At 38.9% G+C, this 15,088-nt stretch overlaps 1 protein-coding gene across 1 annotated transcript; it reads left to right on the top strand.

Annotated features, from left to right (window-relative positions):
• The first annotated feature begins 323 nt into the window (after nt 1-323).
• Nucleotides 324-10,484, top strand: tbccd1 (TBCC domain containing 1). The gene is made up of 7 exons (XM_082176383.1): nt 324-734; nt 1,793-2,124; nt 2,203-2,364; nt 3,971-4,337; nt 6,920-7,106; nt 8,608-9,111; nt 9,655-10,484. Exons 2-7 carry the CDS (start codon nt 1,795-1,797, stop codon nt 9,887-9,889), a joined length of 1,785 nt encoding a protein of 594 aa, XP_082032509.1. The 5' UTR covers nt 324-734; nt 1,793-1,794; the 3' UTR covers nt 9,890-10,484.
• Nucleotides 10,485-15,088: the final 4,604 nt, after the last annotated feature.

Below are 15,088 nucleotides of genomic sequence, written 5' to 3'. Positions count from 1 at the left end.
AGGTCACATTAAATAAAAGACAAATAAGATAAATAGTTGATTGTCTCTTAAAATAAAACTAAATTGACTAACTTTTATTTTGAAATCTGGAGAAGGAATCTGTTCAGTATTTCATGTTATCAACAAATAATTCAAGATTATTAAATAACACCCACTATTATTTGATCACCATGATCAATAATACCAAGTAATTGTATTTTAAAATCCTTACGCGTTGCTAGGAAAAAAGTATGAATATGAATAAAAAAGTAAAATACGTTTGTATGTATATTGTACATCATGACTTTTATATTGAAATGAAGCCGGGCTCCAAATATAACAATTTGTGTTACGTCACGTTGTGACGCAGACATGGCAACCGCACAGGAACAGTTGTTTTATCGTTTTATCGTTGTTTGTTTTCTTAGAGATAATATTGCTGTAGAGACATTACATGTTCATTAGGCTTGAAGTACTTTATTATTAAAAAAATGATGGTTTGGTGATTGTCTGGACAGCTAACAATAGTGGAGTGAATAAAAAGAAGAAAACAATGAAGTTTTGAGCGGCACATCAGCGCGCGTTCGCGAGGCTCCTCCGTTTGGTATCGGGTCGCGCGCGCGTGTGTGTCAGCGTGGATATAATTTGAAAGCGTTTCCGTTTAAATATAGATTTAGATATTTATGTTTATGTATGTTTTAACCCATGAAACAAAGAGGACCACCGTTGGAAGCCATAAAACGTTCAATGGTCAGGTAAGGAGAGTGAAAGCTAAGTCCATTATCACTGTGTTGGTGTAGTTTTGAAAAATATGTGGTTAAACTTGTCATGAAGTTGTTGCTTTTATTAATATTGGTACATGTGCTTGAACGTTTTAACTAAATATTGATTGATGATCAATGATTATTGAAAATGAACATTGAATTTTGCTTTACAGCTGGATGCATTTGACATAATAATACATTTAAATAACAATGGAATTGATAAAAGAGAAGGCATAGCCTATGTTATACAATTGTTAATGTTAATGGGAAAGTTTCCCATTCATAAAATGAAAGGATATTACTCAAAACCAAATATTTCACACTTTACATTATTTTAGGCTATATTGTAATGGTTTACACAAGTCTAAACTAATTTTAAGGTGTTTAGAACCTACAACACTGTAAGCAAATATAATTTACCGTCTATAATCAAGTCACATTTATTTATATAGCGCTTTTTACAATACAGATTGTTTCAAAGCAGCTTTACAGAGATGACAGGAAAATAATGCAACAAAGTTTGTTTCCAGAAGAAAATAGCGTCACAGTCCAGCTTAAGTAAGTTCAGTGATATTTTTTGTTGTAAAAAAGTTATTAAATTAGTTCATTTACATATATATATATATATATATATAGCCATTCTGGAGAAAACCGTGATGTCATCGTCCAGCTCAGTTCAGTTCTCATATGTCAATGCAGGCAGATCAATATTATTGTTGAATATTAAATTAAATGTTAAATGTAATGTCCCCAACTAAGCAAGCCAAAAGCCAATGGCAACAAAGGTGAAAAAGGTGACAGAGATCTGTAGATCTGTCTCAGAGTGGTTAGATATATGGTGATATTCCTACCTTGACTTTTTTTTATTTGTATTGTTATTCTCTCTAACCTTCCCTGACCATGTCTTAACATTCAGATTATTATTGCTTTTAACATATTATGCAATTTGCCAGTACATTATCACTCATGCAAACATTATCACTGCCACTTTAATGGTGATTTCTCCTGACCCAGCTCATTCATTTCAACAAATCTGTTTTCTTCTATAGAAATGGACAAATACACAGCATGTGTATGGCCACGTCTGGAGCCCTTTATGATCGGGGTGCTTCCCGCCACACCTCCAAGCAAATTCAGCGTGCATTATCTGCGCAAGATGGCCAGTTACGTCCGGACACGGGATGGCTGTTTCCCCAGGCTCGGCTGGCACATGTGGCGACACATCGCTTGTGGCAAACTGCAGCTGGCAGAGGAGCTTGCCTGGCTGTATTTTGAAACTTTTGATCTGTTAATGCCTCGTTCTGCAGAGCAGAGATTAGAGTGGGCAGAAGCTCTATCTCAAAGCCACAGTCCTAAGGACCTTGACAGACAGCGTTGTCAGGTAATAACAAAATGACGTAGTGCTGTTAGACAGAATTGCAGATCTGCTGTACTAATGATTTTCTCTTTGTCTTCCTAGCTGTCAGTAAACACACTGCAGTTTCTACTCTTCCTGTATCTACAGCAGCTGAACCGAATCTCTCTCCGCACATCACTGATCGGGGAAGAGTGGCCAAGTCCGAGATCACGATCTCCCTCTTCCTCATCTGAAAGAGAGACAAAAATAAGCTCCCAAAATAAGGTGTGTGTGAATCTTATGAAAACCTGAGTCATATTTCACCATAAATCAAAAGAAAAAATAGGAAAATCTTATTTTATTTTTGTTTGTGTGTACTGTGTTCAGTACCATTTAAAAGTTTGGTTTCAGTTTTTGTTTTTTAAATGAATACTGTTATTCAGCAAGGGTGCATTAAATAAATCAAAAGTGACAGTGAAGAAAGACTTTTATGTTCTTACAAAATATTTATATTAAAAAATATAAATGCTAACCTTTCCATTTATCAAAAAATACTGAAAAAAAGTAGCACAGTTGATGGTAAGAAATGTTTCTTGAGCACCAAATCAGCATATTAGAATGATTTCTGAAGGATCATGAGACACTGAAGACTGGAATAATGATGCTGAAAATTCAGCTTTGCCATCACAGGAATAAATTACTATAAGTAATATTTTAACGTATTAAAATAGAAAAGAGGTATTTAAAAAAAAAAGCGTATTTTCAGAAACATAAAAAAAGTCTTACCGACCGTAATCCTCTGAATAGTGTATGTGTATGTACAAATAGTTAACAAATGTATATGTAAGGAATAATTGACTCCGGGCTGTTGAATTATTCGAAAAATAATGCACACCCGAGGTGATAATGCGGGTGTACATTATTTTTCAATTATTCAATGGCCCGGAGTCAATTATTCTGCTACGGTTACCACACCTCAAAACACTGTTCAGATGATGTATTTCAAGATATTTGTCAGGTTTTTGTCCTTAAAATCCTCTTGTGTGTGGGACTAATTTCTTAAGCATCTAATCCCAAGCCTCCGTTGCTAATTCCAAAACGTAATTTTTGCATTAGTAACGAAGGTTTCACCCACTGATGGTGGACTGTTGCAGTTATTAATGCAGTTATTAGAGAGGGAGAGATTAAGCGTGTCAATTTTCTGAGTCTGTGTTCGGCAGCAGCATCTTAACTGTAAGTTTATCTGCTCCAAGAACAGAGCTGTTATTACCTCGCTTGTGAGAAATGTCAAAAAAGCAGCGCAGGGTGTGGCTACAGTATGTGTATGCGCGTTTGAGTGAGAGAGAGAGCGGGAGAAAGAGAGTATGTGCTTTTCGTATATAATAAAACATAATTTTATGGCAAAAAAACATGAAAATAATTTGTCGTTTTTATCGTATTTACTATATTTATTTGCTTGGCCAGTGTCATTGTGGATTTGGGTTCTTTTGCTGTAGTAATCTGTAAGGACCTTTCAAATAACTGAAATAATTTGGCGATATGATATGGAACTGTAATGTGGTTCCTGAAAAGACCTGCCTGGAACTACTTAAGCCGTGCGTTTCCCTGAAAATAATTGCATAACTTAGAACATTCGTCAACTAATCAGATTCAAGCATTCAACAGCCCTGTAGTATAAAATATATATATTTTTTTTATTAATAAAATTTGAATTTGGAGGATGTGCTTAATTGTCATGAAAATAATATGAAATCATTTGAAAATAATTTTTTTTTTTTTTTAAATGGTTACATGTTTTTGGTGTAAGGCTTGTGTATAGAGAGAATTCCACCTGCATAATTTATTTTTTATTTTTTGCATAATAGTTCATTTATTCATTCTGTTTTACCAGAACTGGGACGACCAGGCTCATCTTACTTTCATCCAGACACACTTGGCTGAGCTCTTGGAGTTGCTAGTTGAGCCAGGCCAGCTGAGCAGTTCAGGACAGGTTCTGCGTGACAGCCAGCTCACTTCAGAGGCCATAGAGAGCCTCAGTCTGCTGCTGGAAGGTTCTGTGAGCCACAGCCATACTGTGCACCCAATCCACAAGCTCCTTAGCCGCCCAGCACTGCAGTCTCAGGCAGGGTTCTCCAAAATCAGCCGCACTTACTCTCTGCAGCAGTTCCAGGGGTTTCTGCATCAGGCTCTCTGCCTCAACCCCTTCGGTATCTCTACCTTCTCACAGTCAGGCAAGAAACTGGCATGGTCCATGCAAGGTAAACTGGAAGTTCTCATCAAGGAAAAATAAAAGTTGTTGGTGTTATTTTATCTTAAAGTTTCCAAATCAAACGTTCTTTAGGAATGTTTGTGGTATAGTTTCATTTAAATTGTATATGAACGGAAACACAAATTTTTCAACTGCAAAATTGTTGACACAGAAATGCTAAAGGTACAGTAGCAAAACAAAAACAGCCTGTTTAATAAAATGGGAGAGTAAAAAATGGTAAATTCCAAAACTGCAAAAACCTAGACTAATATTAGAGATGCACCGATCGACTGGCCAGGGACCGGAATCGGACGATTTTCTGCATGATCGGCTGTTTTGTGCATAAATTTACTAATTCCCGCAGGTTTTACGTTTTCACCAAAAGCGTGCCCGCGCACCACTTATCTATAATAAAGCCACCCCTTGTGAGTCGCAAGTTCCAAAATGAGTGGCTTACTACGCTTAAACGGTCAAATATGCACATAATGTATTCAGTTAAACACAGTCAGTTCTGGAACCTAATAAGTTGAGAAAGATAACGCAAGTTGTGTAACAGTATATTAGTTTGCTCTTAAAGTGACAGCTGTCTAATATTCAATAAAACAAGTTAATAAAAGAACAAAAGACAAAGAGAATCACTCTCTGCTCTTGATTGAATAGCTTTTGCAACTAATTGTAAAGATTAATCTGTATTTAATTTCCAGTGTATATATATTTTTTCAAATGTACGCAATTGGATAGTCCTTCAACCAATCAGACCAACGATCCGGGTGACGTACTTTGCAGAGCGACGCGAAAACTCCAGGCAGGAAATGTCTAACCAAACGTGTTGATCAGCGGTTTGCAGAAGCAGTAATGGAATCGAGCGATTTTTGCAGGTTATGCAAAAAAAAAACATGAAATTTAGTGGTATTTACACCCACTCGAGTGATTTGTTTGCTAAAAAGAAGCTATTGAGCATCGTCGAGAGGTTAAAAGGAATTGGACAGAGCCGTAACGGCTCTGGAATTGGATTGGATTAAACCCGCCAATAGCGCGCCAGGTGGATAAGCCAGTTTGTGATTGGTTCCCGCAAATTTGTAAAGGAAGCAGCAGAGATAAATGTACAGGTTTCCAGCCTGAGCTGCAGGGCGAAATCAAATTGCCGGCAGATCAGGCTGGGTTTGCCCAGTCTTCCTCCATTCGTCTTCGGAACACAAATTAAGGAATTTTTTTGATGAAATCCAAGAGCTTTCTGACCCCTCCATAGACAGCAACGCAACAACCACTTTCAAGGCCCAGAAAGGAAGTAAAGACATTGTTAAAATAGTCCATGTGACTACAGTAGTTCAACTTAAAGGACAAGTTCGGTATTTTACACTTAAAGCCCTGTTTTCAGATAGTTTCTGATGAAATACAATGGTTAAGATTGAAATTTGGACAAATGCTGCTGTCTCGAGAATTTTAGGTTTTTGTGGTAGCACCCCCCACCTATACAACGGTTGCATAGGTGCACTGGAAAAATCGTTCGTTTACAAAGACGTGAAACTCACCGAGTGGTCAGGGGTGTTCACTGATATGCTCACACAAAAATCGCTGCAAAAGATGCTGTTTTACCATTCGTTGTAAAACTGTGGACCTATTTTTCCAAACGCCTCACACCCGTACATTCTTCCGTTGAGAGCTTGAATAATAGACTCTCCAGCCCAGTTGGTGGTGATAATGCACCTTTGCCAATTGCAAGCAAACCACTGGCATTTCATTGAATACACAGAAGAAGAAGCGGCGGAGTAATACCGTAAAGGTGCTGCGGTCTCACAGCACATCCTATACAAATCAATGGAGTTGGACAAAAACTACGATAAAACCTCTTGGAAAGCATCTTTTGCAGCAATTTTTGTGTGAGCATATCAGTGAACACCCCCTGACCACTCGGTGAGTTTCACGTCTTTGTAAACGAAAGTTTAATGCGTTTTAGGAAGGATTATTCCAGTGAACCTATGCAGCCATTGTTAAGGTGGGGGGGTGCTAACACAAAAACCTAAAATTCTCGGGACATAAATCATTAGTACAGCAGATCAGCAAGTTCAATCTTAACCATTGTATTTCATCAGAAACGATCTGAAAACAGGGCTTTAAGTGTAAAATACCGAACTTGTCCTTTAATGTTATAAAGCGACGAGAATACTTTCTGGGCCTTCAAAGTGGTTTTTGCATTGCTGTCTATGGAGGGGTCAGAAAGCTCTTGGATTTCATCAAAAATATCTTCATTTGTGTTCTGAAGATGAATGAACTTCTTACTGGTTAATATTCTTACTTTGAATTTTGTTTTTGGTCTTTTTTTATTACTGTATTTTTACCGTATGAAAAATTTTCATTTAAGAAAAGTAGATGGTTGTTTGTATATGCTGTCAATTATAGTACTATGAAAGAAAATCAGAATCGGCAAAAATCTATATTGGCAGCTCACTCTGCAGAAAACTGCAATTGGTGCATCTCTAAGTGAACCTCAAGGGGAGAAATTAAGGAAATTTATATTATGACTTTAGCTTGAATTGATGGATGGTTTACCTGATTAGTAGCATCATTAACTCTTCATATTTTGTTTTGTAGTTGAGGGCACCTTGAAGAAAGCCAAAATATTCAGAAACACCCACTTGGCTCCTCCAGGAAGTCGACTGGTGCTCATGTCGCACGTTTGCAAACAGACATTGGCCAAAGACTCTGAAAAGCTGAATGATGCCAACATCAAACTCCACCGCTGCAGTGAGGCTTTCATCTACCTTCTCTCTCCTCTGCGGTGAGGAATCACTTTACTAGAATAAAATTAATGCATTATTTTTGTCAATTGGGTATCAAAAGACCTTTTTTTTTTTTACGTTCCATGATAGATTCTCTCTGTCAGTCTATTATATCATATCATAATATTATACATTTATATATTTTATTTTATAATAATTTCACTGTCTATACTGTTAACATTTGTGTATGTATTGTAGTTATTTTTGAACTAAAATAAACTGCTTTACCTTTCAGCCCAGATTTGCTCCAATATATTTATTATGTATTTGTTTTTGGGTTTTTTTACAAAAATTAACCCTAGTTCAAGTCTTGCATTATTAATTTGGATGTGAAATTTTAATATAAGTTCTTAATAAGTACCTGGGCAATACGTTTGTCATTGTCATTTTAAGACAATTTGCAGTATCTTATAACTCCTTTTAAAAATAATTAATTTGTTTGTTTAGGTATTTTTTAACCGTTTTAACCCTGTTCTTGCCACAAAAATATCAGGCCTTAGATGCTGACATGGAATAAAACATCCTAATAAAAAAGTAAAATAAATGTGCACTAGTCAATGTGCACCACACTAATGAAAGAAATCAGTTGTTCTAGTCAACCATCCTGTCATATTTCTAATAATAGCAGCAATGGATAAATCCTTTCCTTACCTGGACTTAAAGGGATACTCTACCGTTTTTTTCATATTAAACTATGTTATTCCCTTAACTAAGACGAGTTGATGCATACCTCTCTCGTCTCAGTGCGTGCACTAAATCCCTCTGTCTTGCGGCGAAATTTTGTTAGCCCAGTTCATTTAATATGGGCCAAGCAGAGAAGCTACCAAACACCTCCACGTTTTCCCTATTTAAATACAGTTACTCGCGAAGTGTAACTCGACCTAGGACGGTGACACAAAACAAAACGTTGCGCTTTTCTAAGCGTGTAAAATGGATAACTATATTGTATGGTGGAATACCATAGCAAGTGCTTGTAAGCACTTCGACTTCGGCGCAGCAATATCTTCACTCGTGAAAAATCCTCTCACCGGCCCCCGCTCCCTCTAGTGAAGATATTACTGCGCCAAGTCGAAGTGCTTACAAGAACTTGCTATGGTATTCCGCCATACAATATAGTTATCCATTTTACACGCTTAGAAAAGCGCAACGTTTTGTTTTGTGTCACCGTCCTAGATCGAGTTACACTTCGCGAGTAACTGTATTTAAATAGGGAAAACGTGGAGGTGTTTGGTAGCTTCTCTGCTTGGCCCATATTAAATGAACTGGGCTAACAAAGTTTCGCCGCAAGACAGAGGGATTTAGTGCACGCACTGAGACGAGAGAGGTATGTATCAACTCGTCTTAGTTAAGGGAATAACATAGTTTAATATGAAAAAACGGTAGAGTATCCCTTTAAAGTCAAAATAAATGCTGATCAATAGTCTGCTGTCAATTAGTCATTTTTGTTGTGTTTGTTTATTACTGTCAACATCCATGCAAAACCAAGTCTTTATCTTACAGGTCTGTGACCTTGGATAAGTGCAGGAACAGTACAGTGGTCCTCGGCCCGGTGGGGACCAGCGTCCACATTCAGAGCTGTGAGAACGTTCGTGTGGTGTGTGTGGCTGGCCATCTGACTGTAGGCGGCTCCTTTCACTGCACAATCCATGCCCTCACCCCCACTCGACCCCTTCTCCTTCCTGGAAATGTGTCTCTCACTCTGGCCCCCTTCCACACACATTACCCTACTTTAGAGGACCACATGGCTAGTGTAGGCCTAGCTGTGGTTCCCAATTTATGGGACCAGCCACTGCTGTTCGGAGCAGAGGGTTCCACTTCAGACGCAGGCTGCTACCACATCCAGCCCCCCTCTGAGTTTTATCCGCTGGTGATACCCTTCCAAATGGAGGGGGATAACTGTGAGTTCCCTTGGGACCTGCCGGCAGACTACCAGAAGGCTGTGGAGGGCAGAGAGAAGGCGATAGAGGACTGGCAGAAGACCGTGAAGGAAGCACACTTGAACAAGTGAGTCCACTTTTCTGTTCCTTTAAGGCTGCATTTTTTTGCATTCTAGATCTGTGGCATCACGCTAGTCACTGTTATTGTCGACTGGACAACATATTATTTTGGTTTATTATAACAAAATATATTACATTATGTGTTTATGTATTTTATTTTTATTATTGTAATAATGTACAGTACTATTATTATTTTTAGATTAAAATAATCATTTACATTTTTTTCTTTTTATAAACAGCTTTGTTGATTTTAATGCATTCTAGATCTGTCACATTGTGGTGTCTATTTATCATCCATCTTATATATTGTTATAAAGTATGTGTTTGTATTTTTATTATATTAATATTTATTATAATTTTAGGGGGAAAACATTTTCTAATCATTTTCTCTTAGATCGACAGACAGATGCATGCTATTTGGGGTTATACTAAACACAAATTTTCTATATAATAAGCATATATTGGTATATATATTCCATAATAACCTGGGCAATAAGTTTGTTCTTTTGTGACATTCAGTAGTAATGCATTGTTTTTTTCTGTCGTAAAGGGTTCAGAGGCGGCAGTTTCAGGCCTTAGTGGAGCAGAAGTTTCATGAGTGGCTGCTCGAGACGGGAAAAAGACAAGAGCTAGACAGTCTTCTCCCTTCTGCCCTCAACCCCTCCACCTCCACCTCCACCTCTTTGGACCACTGGCCTTCAAGCCACACTTCCAACTCTGGACTAAATGTGCTGAAAGATCAACCACCTGAACAAGCAATGGGACGGGCGCCAACAGTTTGTTAAAAGAGCAGCTAAACAATCAAAACCCTCACTTTCCAAAAACTGTTTATCAAACATTAGTGCTCTTCCGGTACAAAGGCGGTCAAAAACAATTCATGTATATAAACAATGCTGTATTTAGACAAGGACATTGTGTCCTTTTACCCTGTTGACGTCTAGAGAAATCTATGCTGGATTAGTTTGTAGAGTTGCTGTAGTGTGTATTATTGCTGCAGGTGTCTGATAGTTTAAGCATAATGTTACTTATTGTTATAAGACATCAGTCATTCCAGAGCTTGATATGTATAAAATATCACCTGAAGAGAGTCGTTATTTAATTAAATCGAAAAAGGGAATGATTACTGCCCTCATATGAATTTAGAGAGAACAGGGAATGAGATGTGTGTAGTCATGTACTGTAGTAATAGACAAATGTGTCTCATGCTCAACTGGTACGTGGTGTAACAAAGAGTTTGCAGCTATTGTCTCCTGAAATCTCACGGCCAGTATGAATGTGTACATTTCTCTCTTTTTTTTTATGTTCGTTCACAATGCCTTATACTGTAATTGCACTATTACTGTATCTTCACAATACAGATTTCAATGCTGTCACTTAAAATGTCTCTTGGATGCATTCATGTCTTAAGTGAACATTTGAAATATGTTTTAAAGAAGATTTTATTTGTACTAACAATAGGCTACAGTTTATAAAAGGTAATATTGTTTGGGTGTTTAATAAACATGCCCTATTTTAATATTCAGTTTCAGGTGAACAAGTAAAGAAATGCTTTTTGGACTTTAGACTCCATGAAAACTGAACAATGTGACCATAGCAACACCTGCCTTTCTTTCTTTTGAGCTTTAATGGCCATATCGAATCAATAGCGATTGGCATTGGCTTTCTGAATGGAATGTGTGTGTGAAATGTGTTGCCATTTTAAAAAACAAATCATAATTTTTTATATTTCCCCTAATTATGGTAGTGTGTGCTGTCTAGTACTTTAATAGTATGTGCTGGATTTGACTAACTTCAACTATTGTAGTATTTATTAATATTTTGAAAGAACTTTATCAAACTGATGCTGGTCAAGCTCCATGCACATACAGGATGGAATCAGAATCTTTTAAGCCATGCAACATCAACATCTCAAATCATTCGAATCCGTTGCAGTGTCCGTGCCAGTACCCGTGACCGTGCCGTTGTCTGTGACAGTGTCCGGTCTCTGTTCCAGTGTCCGTGTCCGGTCTCCGTGCCGGTGCCGATGTCTGTGCCGAACTGATTCTGTTCCCCCCCATGTTTCTTAGACAGTGAGGTTCTAATATTTAGCAAACTGATATTGATTAATTAACCCCGATAGCCAAGTGGTCAGTGCACTGACATTTGGTACTGATGGGCTTTAAGGGACCCGTGTTTAAGTCCCCCCTCGTTGTTTTTTTTCTTGATCCCATACTGTCATATCATAATAACGGGAAAAACTACAAAAAAATATTCTTTAAACTGATGCCAGTTAAGTTCCATCCACACACAAAAAAGAATAAGCCTTTTTTAAGCCACTACATCAATACCTCTTATAATGGGTGTGGGGGAACTGATTTCGACAGCTGTATTGTTTGCCGTAGGTTTCATTTCCACACGTGTTTCTTACACAAATAGGTTCCAATATGTCTTAAACTGATGCTGGTTAAGCTCCATCCACACACAGAATAAAATAAACATCCATTAAGCCAAAACATCAACACCTCTCATAATGGAGGTTTTCGACAGCTGGTTTGTTTGCCGTCTGATTCTGTGCCCCCCATGTTTCTTATCAGTGAGGTTCTAATATTGATCAAACTGATGCTGATTAATGGCCCAGATAGTTAAGTGGACAGTGCACTGATATTAGGCACTGATTGGCTTTAGGTGACCCGAGTTCAAGTCCCCCTCATTGATTTTTTTCTTGTTCCCATTCTCTCTTCCTTAGCAAATGCACTTCATCTTCTGTCTCTGTCTCATCCGGCGCCTCTGGGGATAGATGACTTTGCTCATCCGTGGCTGGCTTTGAAGCTATATGCATTCCCTCCAGTCAAGTTAATTCCTGCAGTCCTTTGCAAAGTGAGGGAGTGTCGAATTCACCTCTTGTTGGTAGCCCCGTTCTGGCCATCTCAGACGTGGTTTTCGGAGTTGATCTCCTTGGTAGAAGGGTCCCCGTGGGAAATTCCAATCAGGAGAGATATGTTGTCTCAGCTCCAGGGCAGGATTTGGCATCCTCATCCCGAGATATGGAAGCTATGGGTGTGGCCAATCAGGGGCGGTCGCTAATGGCTTCTGGTCTTCCCTCTAATGTTCGGGACACCACTGATAACACTTGTGTGCCTTCTTGTTAGATGGCTGTATTTTTCTAAGTGGATGGACTTTGAGTCTTGGTGTATGGCTCGTGCAGTGGATCCAGTCAGCTGTTGGTTCAGAGCTGAAATTCCTGCAGAATAAGTTTGTGGTCGGAGCGGTTGTGACTACTTTGAGGGTTTACGTCGCGGCTATCGCCACCCGTCGCGAGTCAGACGAGGTCCCCTTAAGTAGACACAGTCTGGTCTCTTCATTTATGCGTGGAGTTAGACGCTTTAGGTCTGCACGTCCTGTAAGTGTCCCCACCTGAGATTTGTCGGTTGTTTTGGAGGGTTTATTGGAACCTTCTTTCGAACATTTGGAGTCAGCTCCTGCCTCCTGACCGGAGCTCACTCTACTAGGATTGTCACATCTTCCCTGTCCCTTCCCTGTGTCACAAAAGTTCCTTTGGAAGATACTTGTGTGGTGGCAGATTGGTCCGCTCCGCATACTAATTGCTCCCATTGTGTCATCACTACGCAGCGATGAGTGAACCTATGAAAGAGACCGTCTCGAGTTACCTACGTAACCCCCCTGATAGCAACAGACTCCGGGGCGGATCCGCCCTCAAGTCGACAGCTCCGCTGTACTGCCTGACTCAATTCGGCCATGCCCCGCCTCTGGACAGCGCACTGTCAACTAGCGGCCTCGCAAGTTGCAACAGGTACTGGCCGGATTGGCTGTCAGAGCTGATCACAGTGTTCAAAACGTTTTGAATTTGATAAGTCCTTATTTCTCTCGGCGTTACATTATGGCTGCAGACTTCAGAATATTACCAAATACAAATGGGTAGGGAAGAGATACACTGATACCAGTATCGGTATCGGCCCGATCCTGCGCTTGAGTAAGACATAAGTGGAAAGTTTGCAGTTCAGCCGGATGTCAATGGCAAAGAAAAGTAAAACGAGGCATGTAGCTTATTTTTAACATTAACTGGCGAGAGAGAGAGAGAGAGCGAGCAAGCACTTCTGTTGCATGCAGGGGGGCAGGGTTTCATATTATTTTGAAGTTTCCCCGGGCGCCGCCATTGGCTAGCGGACCATCACCTGCTCTTAGCATCCCATTGACTCCCATTCATAGTTTATATACTGTCTATGGTTGCATGCTTGATTGCTGATTGTTCACGTGCAATGCACACGTGTCATTTGGATTAAAACTAAATCGTATATAAGTAAAACATGAACTGTTACCTGCTTTATGTATAACCAATGGTTCCATACATTATTACAGGACGTTTGCAGGTCAAGAAGTTTCATGAACACAAACATCCGAAGCGCGAGCCCCGAAAACTGCGCCTCAGTGTTTGCTGTCTCAGACAGCGCGCGAAAACGGAATTGAATTCTCTTTTACGTCTTGCGCTTGTACGGACGAATTCACACAAAATGATGTAAAAATGCCCGTCTTGGCAACTATCCTAGTAAACATTGTTGATTATATCTCAAGTGAACATAAGACGGTATTCTATTCATATGGGATCCGTGCGTTCGGTCTTAAAGGGATAGCAGTCTAATAAACCTGCTGCTGCATTTTAATGTGAATAAAACAAAGAATAAAGAAATCACTCACTGCTCTTGACTAAATAACGTTACCTTCTGTAACTTTATAAAGATCCATCTATATTTAATTTATACAGTAATGAATATTCAGTTTTATTTCACATTTAATTACTTTATTCAAATTATGTACCTGAAAACTAGCCTACCGTTAGACCTTCCTGAAAAACTCTAAAAACTGTTTATTTCATGTCAAGTCAAGTCAAGTTTATTTGTATAGCGCTTTTCACAATACAGATTGTATCAAAGCAGCTTCACAGTATTCAATTTAAATAATACAACAAAGTTTGTTTCAAGAGGAATTTATTGATTGATAAAATTAAATTAAATATCCCCAAAATATCCCCAACTGAGCAAGCCAAAGGCAACAGTGGCAAGGAACCGAAAAACTCCATCAAGTGACCTAATGGTGTCCTAAAACTCCATCAGGTGACCTAATGGAGAAAAAAAAAACCTTGGGAGAACCCAGGCTCAGTCGGGGGCCAGTTCTCCTCTGGCATTTATGAGCTAGAGGCCGGATTGTAGTTTGAACTGTGGGATTATATGAATGCCTGGCTGAAGAGATGCGACTTTAATCTAGTTTTAAACTGGGAGAGCGAGTCTGAGCAACGAACAGTATCAGGAAGACTATTCCAGAGTTTTGGAGCCAAATGTGAAAATGCTCTCCCTCCTTTGGTGGTTCTGAATATCCTAGGTATGACCAAAAGCCTTGAATTTAGTGATCTTAAAGAGCGCGATGGATTATAGGGCGATAGAAGATCCGTTAAATAGACTGGAGCTAAGCCGTTTAGGGCTTTATAAGTCAGTAGCAATACCTTGTAATTAATACGGAACTTTATAGGTAACCAATGCAGTGATGATAAAATCGGTGTTATATGATCATATTTTCTTGATCTCGTAAGAACTCTAGCGGCGGCATTTTGGACTAACTGTAGCTTGTTTATTGAGGATGCAGGACAACCAGCTAATAAAGCATTACAGTAATCCAGTCTCGAGGTCATGAATGCATGAACTAACTTTTCTGCATCAGAAACTGATAGCATATTACGTAGCTTAGCAATGTTTCTAAGGTGGAAAAAGGCTGTTTTTGTAACATATGAAATATGATTTTCAAAAGACAGGTTGCAATCGAGTATAACACCCAGGTCTTTTACTGTAGCGGATAAAGTAACAGGACATCCTATGATGTTAAAGTTGTATTGTGCGAGGTTTTGTGGGCGGTTTTTTGAACCGATAAGTATTACCTCTGTCTTGTCTGGATTTAATAAAAGAAAATTACGCGTCATCCAATCTTTTATATCTTTA

This window comes from Leuciscus leuciscus (genome assembly GCF_965113295.1).
Source record: "Leuciscus leuciscus genome assembly, chromosome: 7".
Taxonomy (NCBI): domain Eukaryota; kingdom Metazoa; phylum Chordata; class Actinopteri; order Cypriniformes; family Leuciscidae; genus Leuciscus; species Leuciscus leuciscus.
Note: the sequence above shows the minus strand (reverse complement) of the source record. Positions and strands in the feature narration are given on the sequence as shown.

Bases quoted from the DNA above. Each gene is read 5' to 3' on its own strand.
- tbccd1 (XM_082176383.1), top strand. From the start codon at position 1,795: ATGGACAAATACACAGCATGTGTATGGCCACGTCTGGAGCCCTTTATG. The intron at 2,125-2,202 runs GTAATAACAAAA...TTGTCTTCCTAG, and splicing joins TTGACAGACAGCGTTGTCAG to CTGTCAGTAAACACACTGCA. The intron at 4,338-6,919 runs GTAAACTGGAAG...TTTGTTTTGTAG, and splicing joins ACTGGCATGGTCCATGCAAG to TTGAGGGCACCTTGAAGAAA.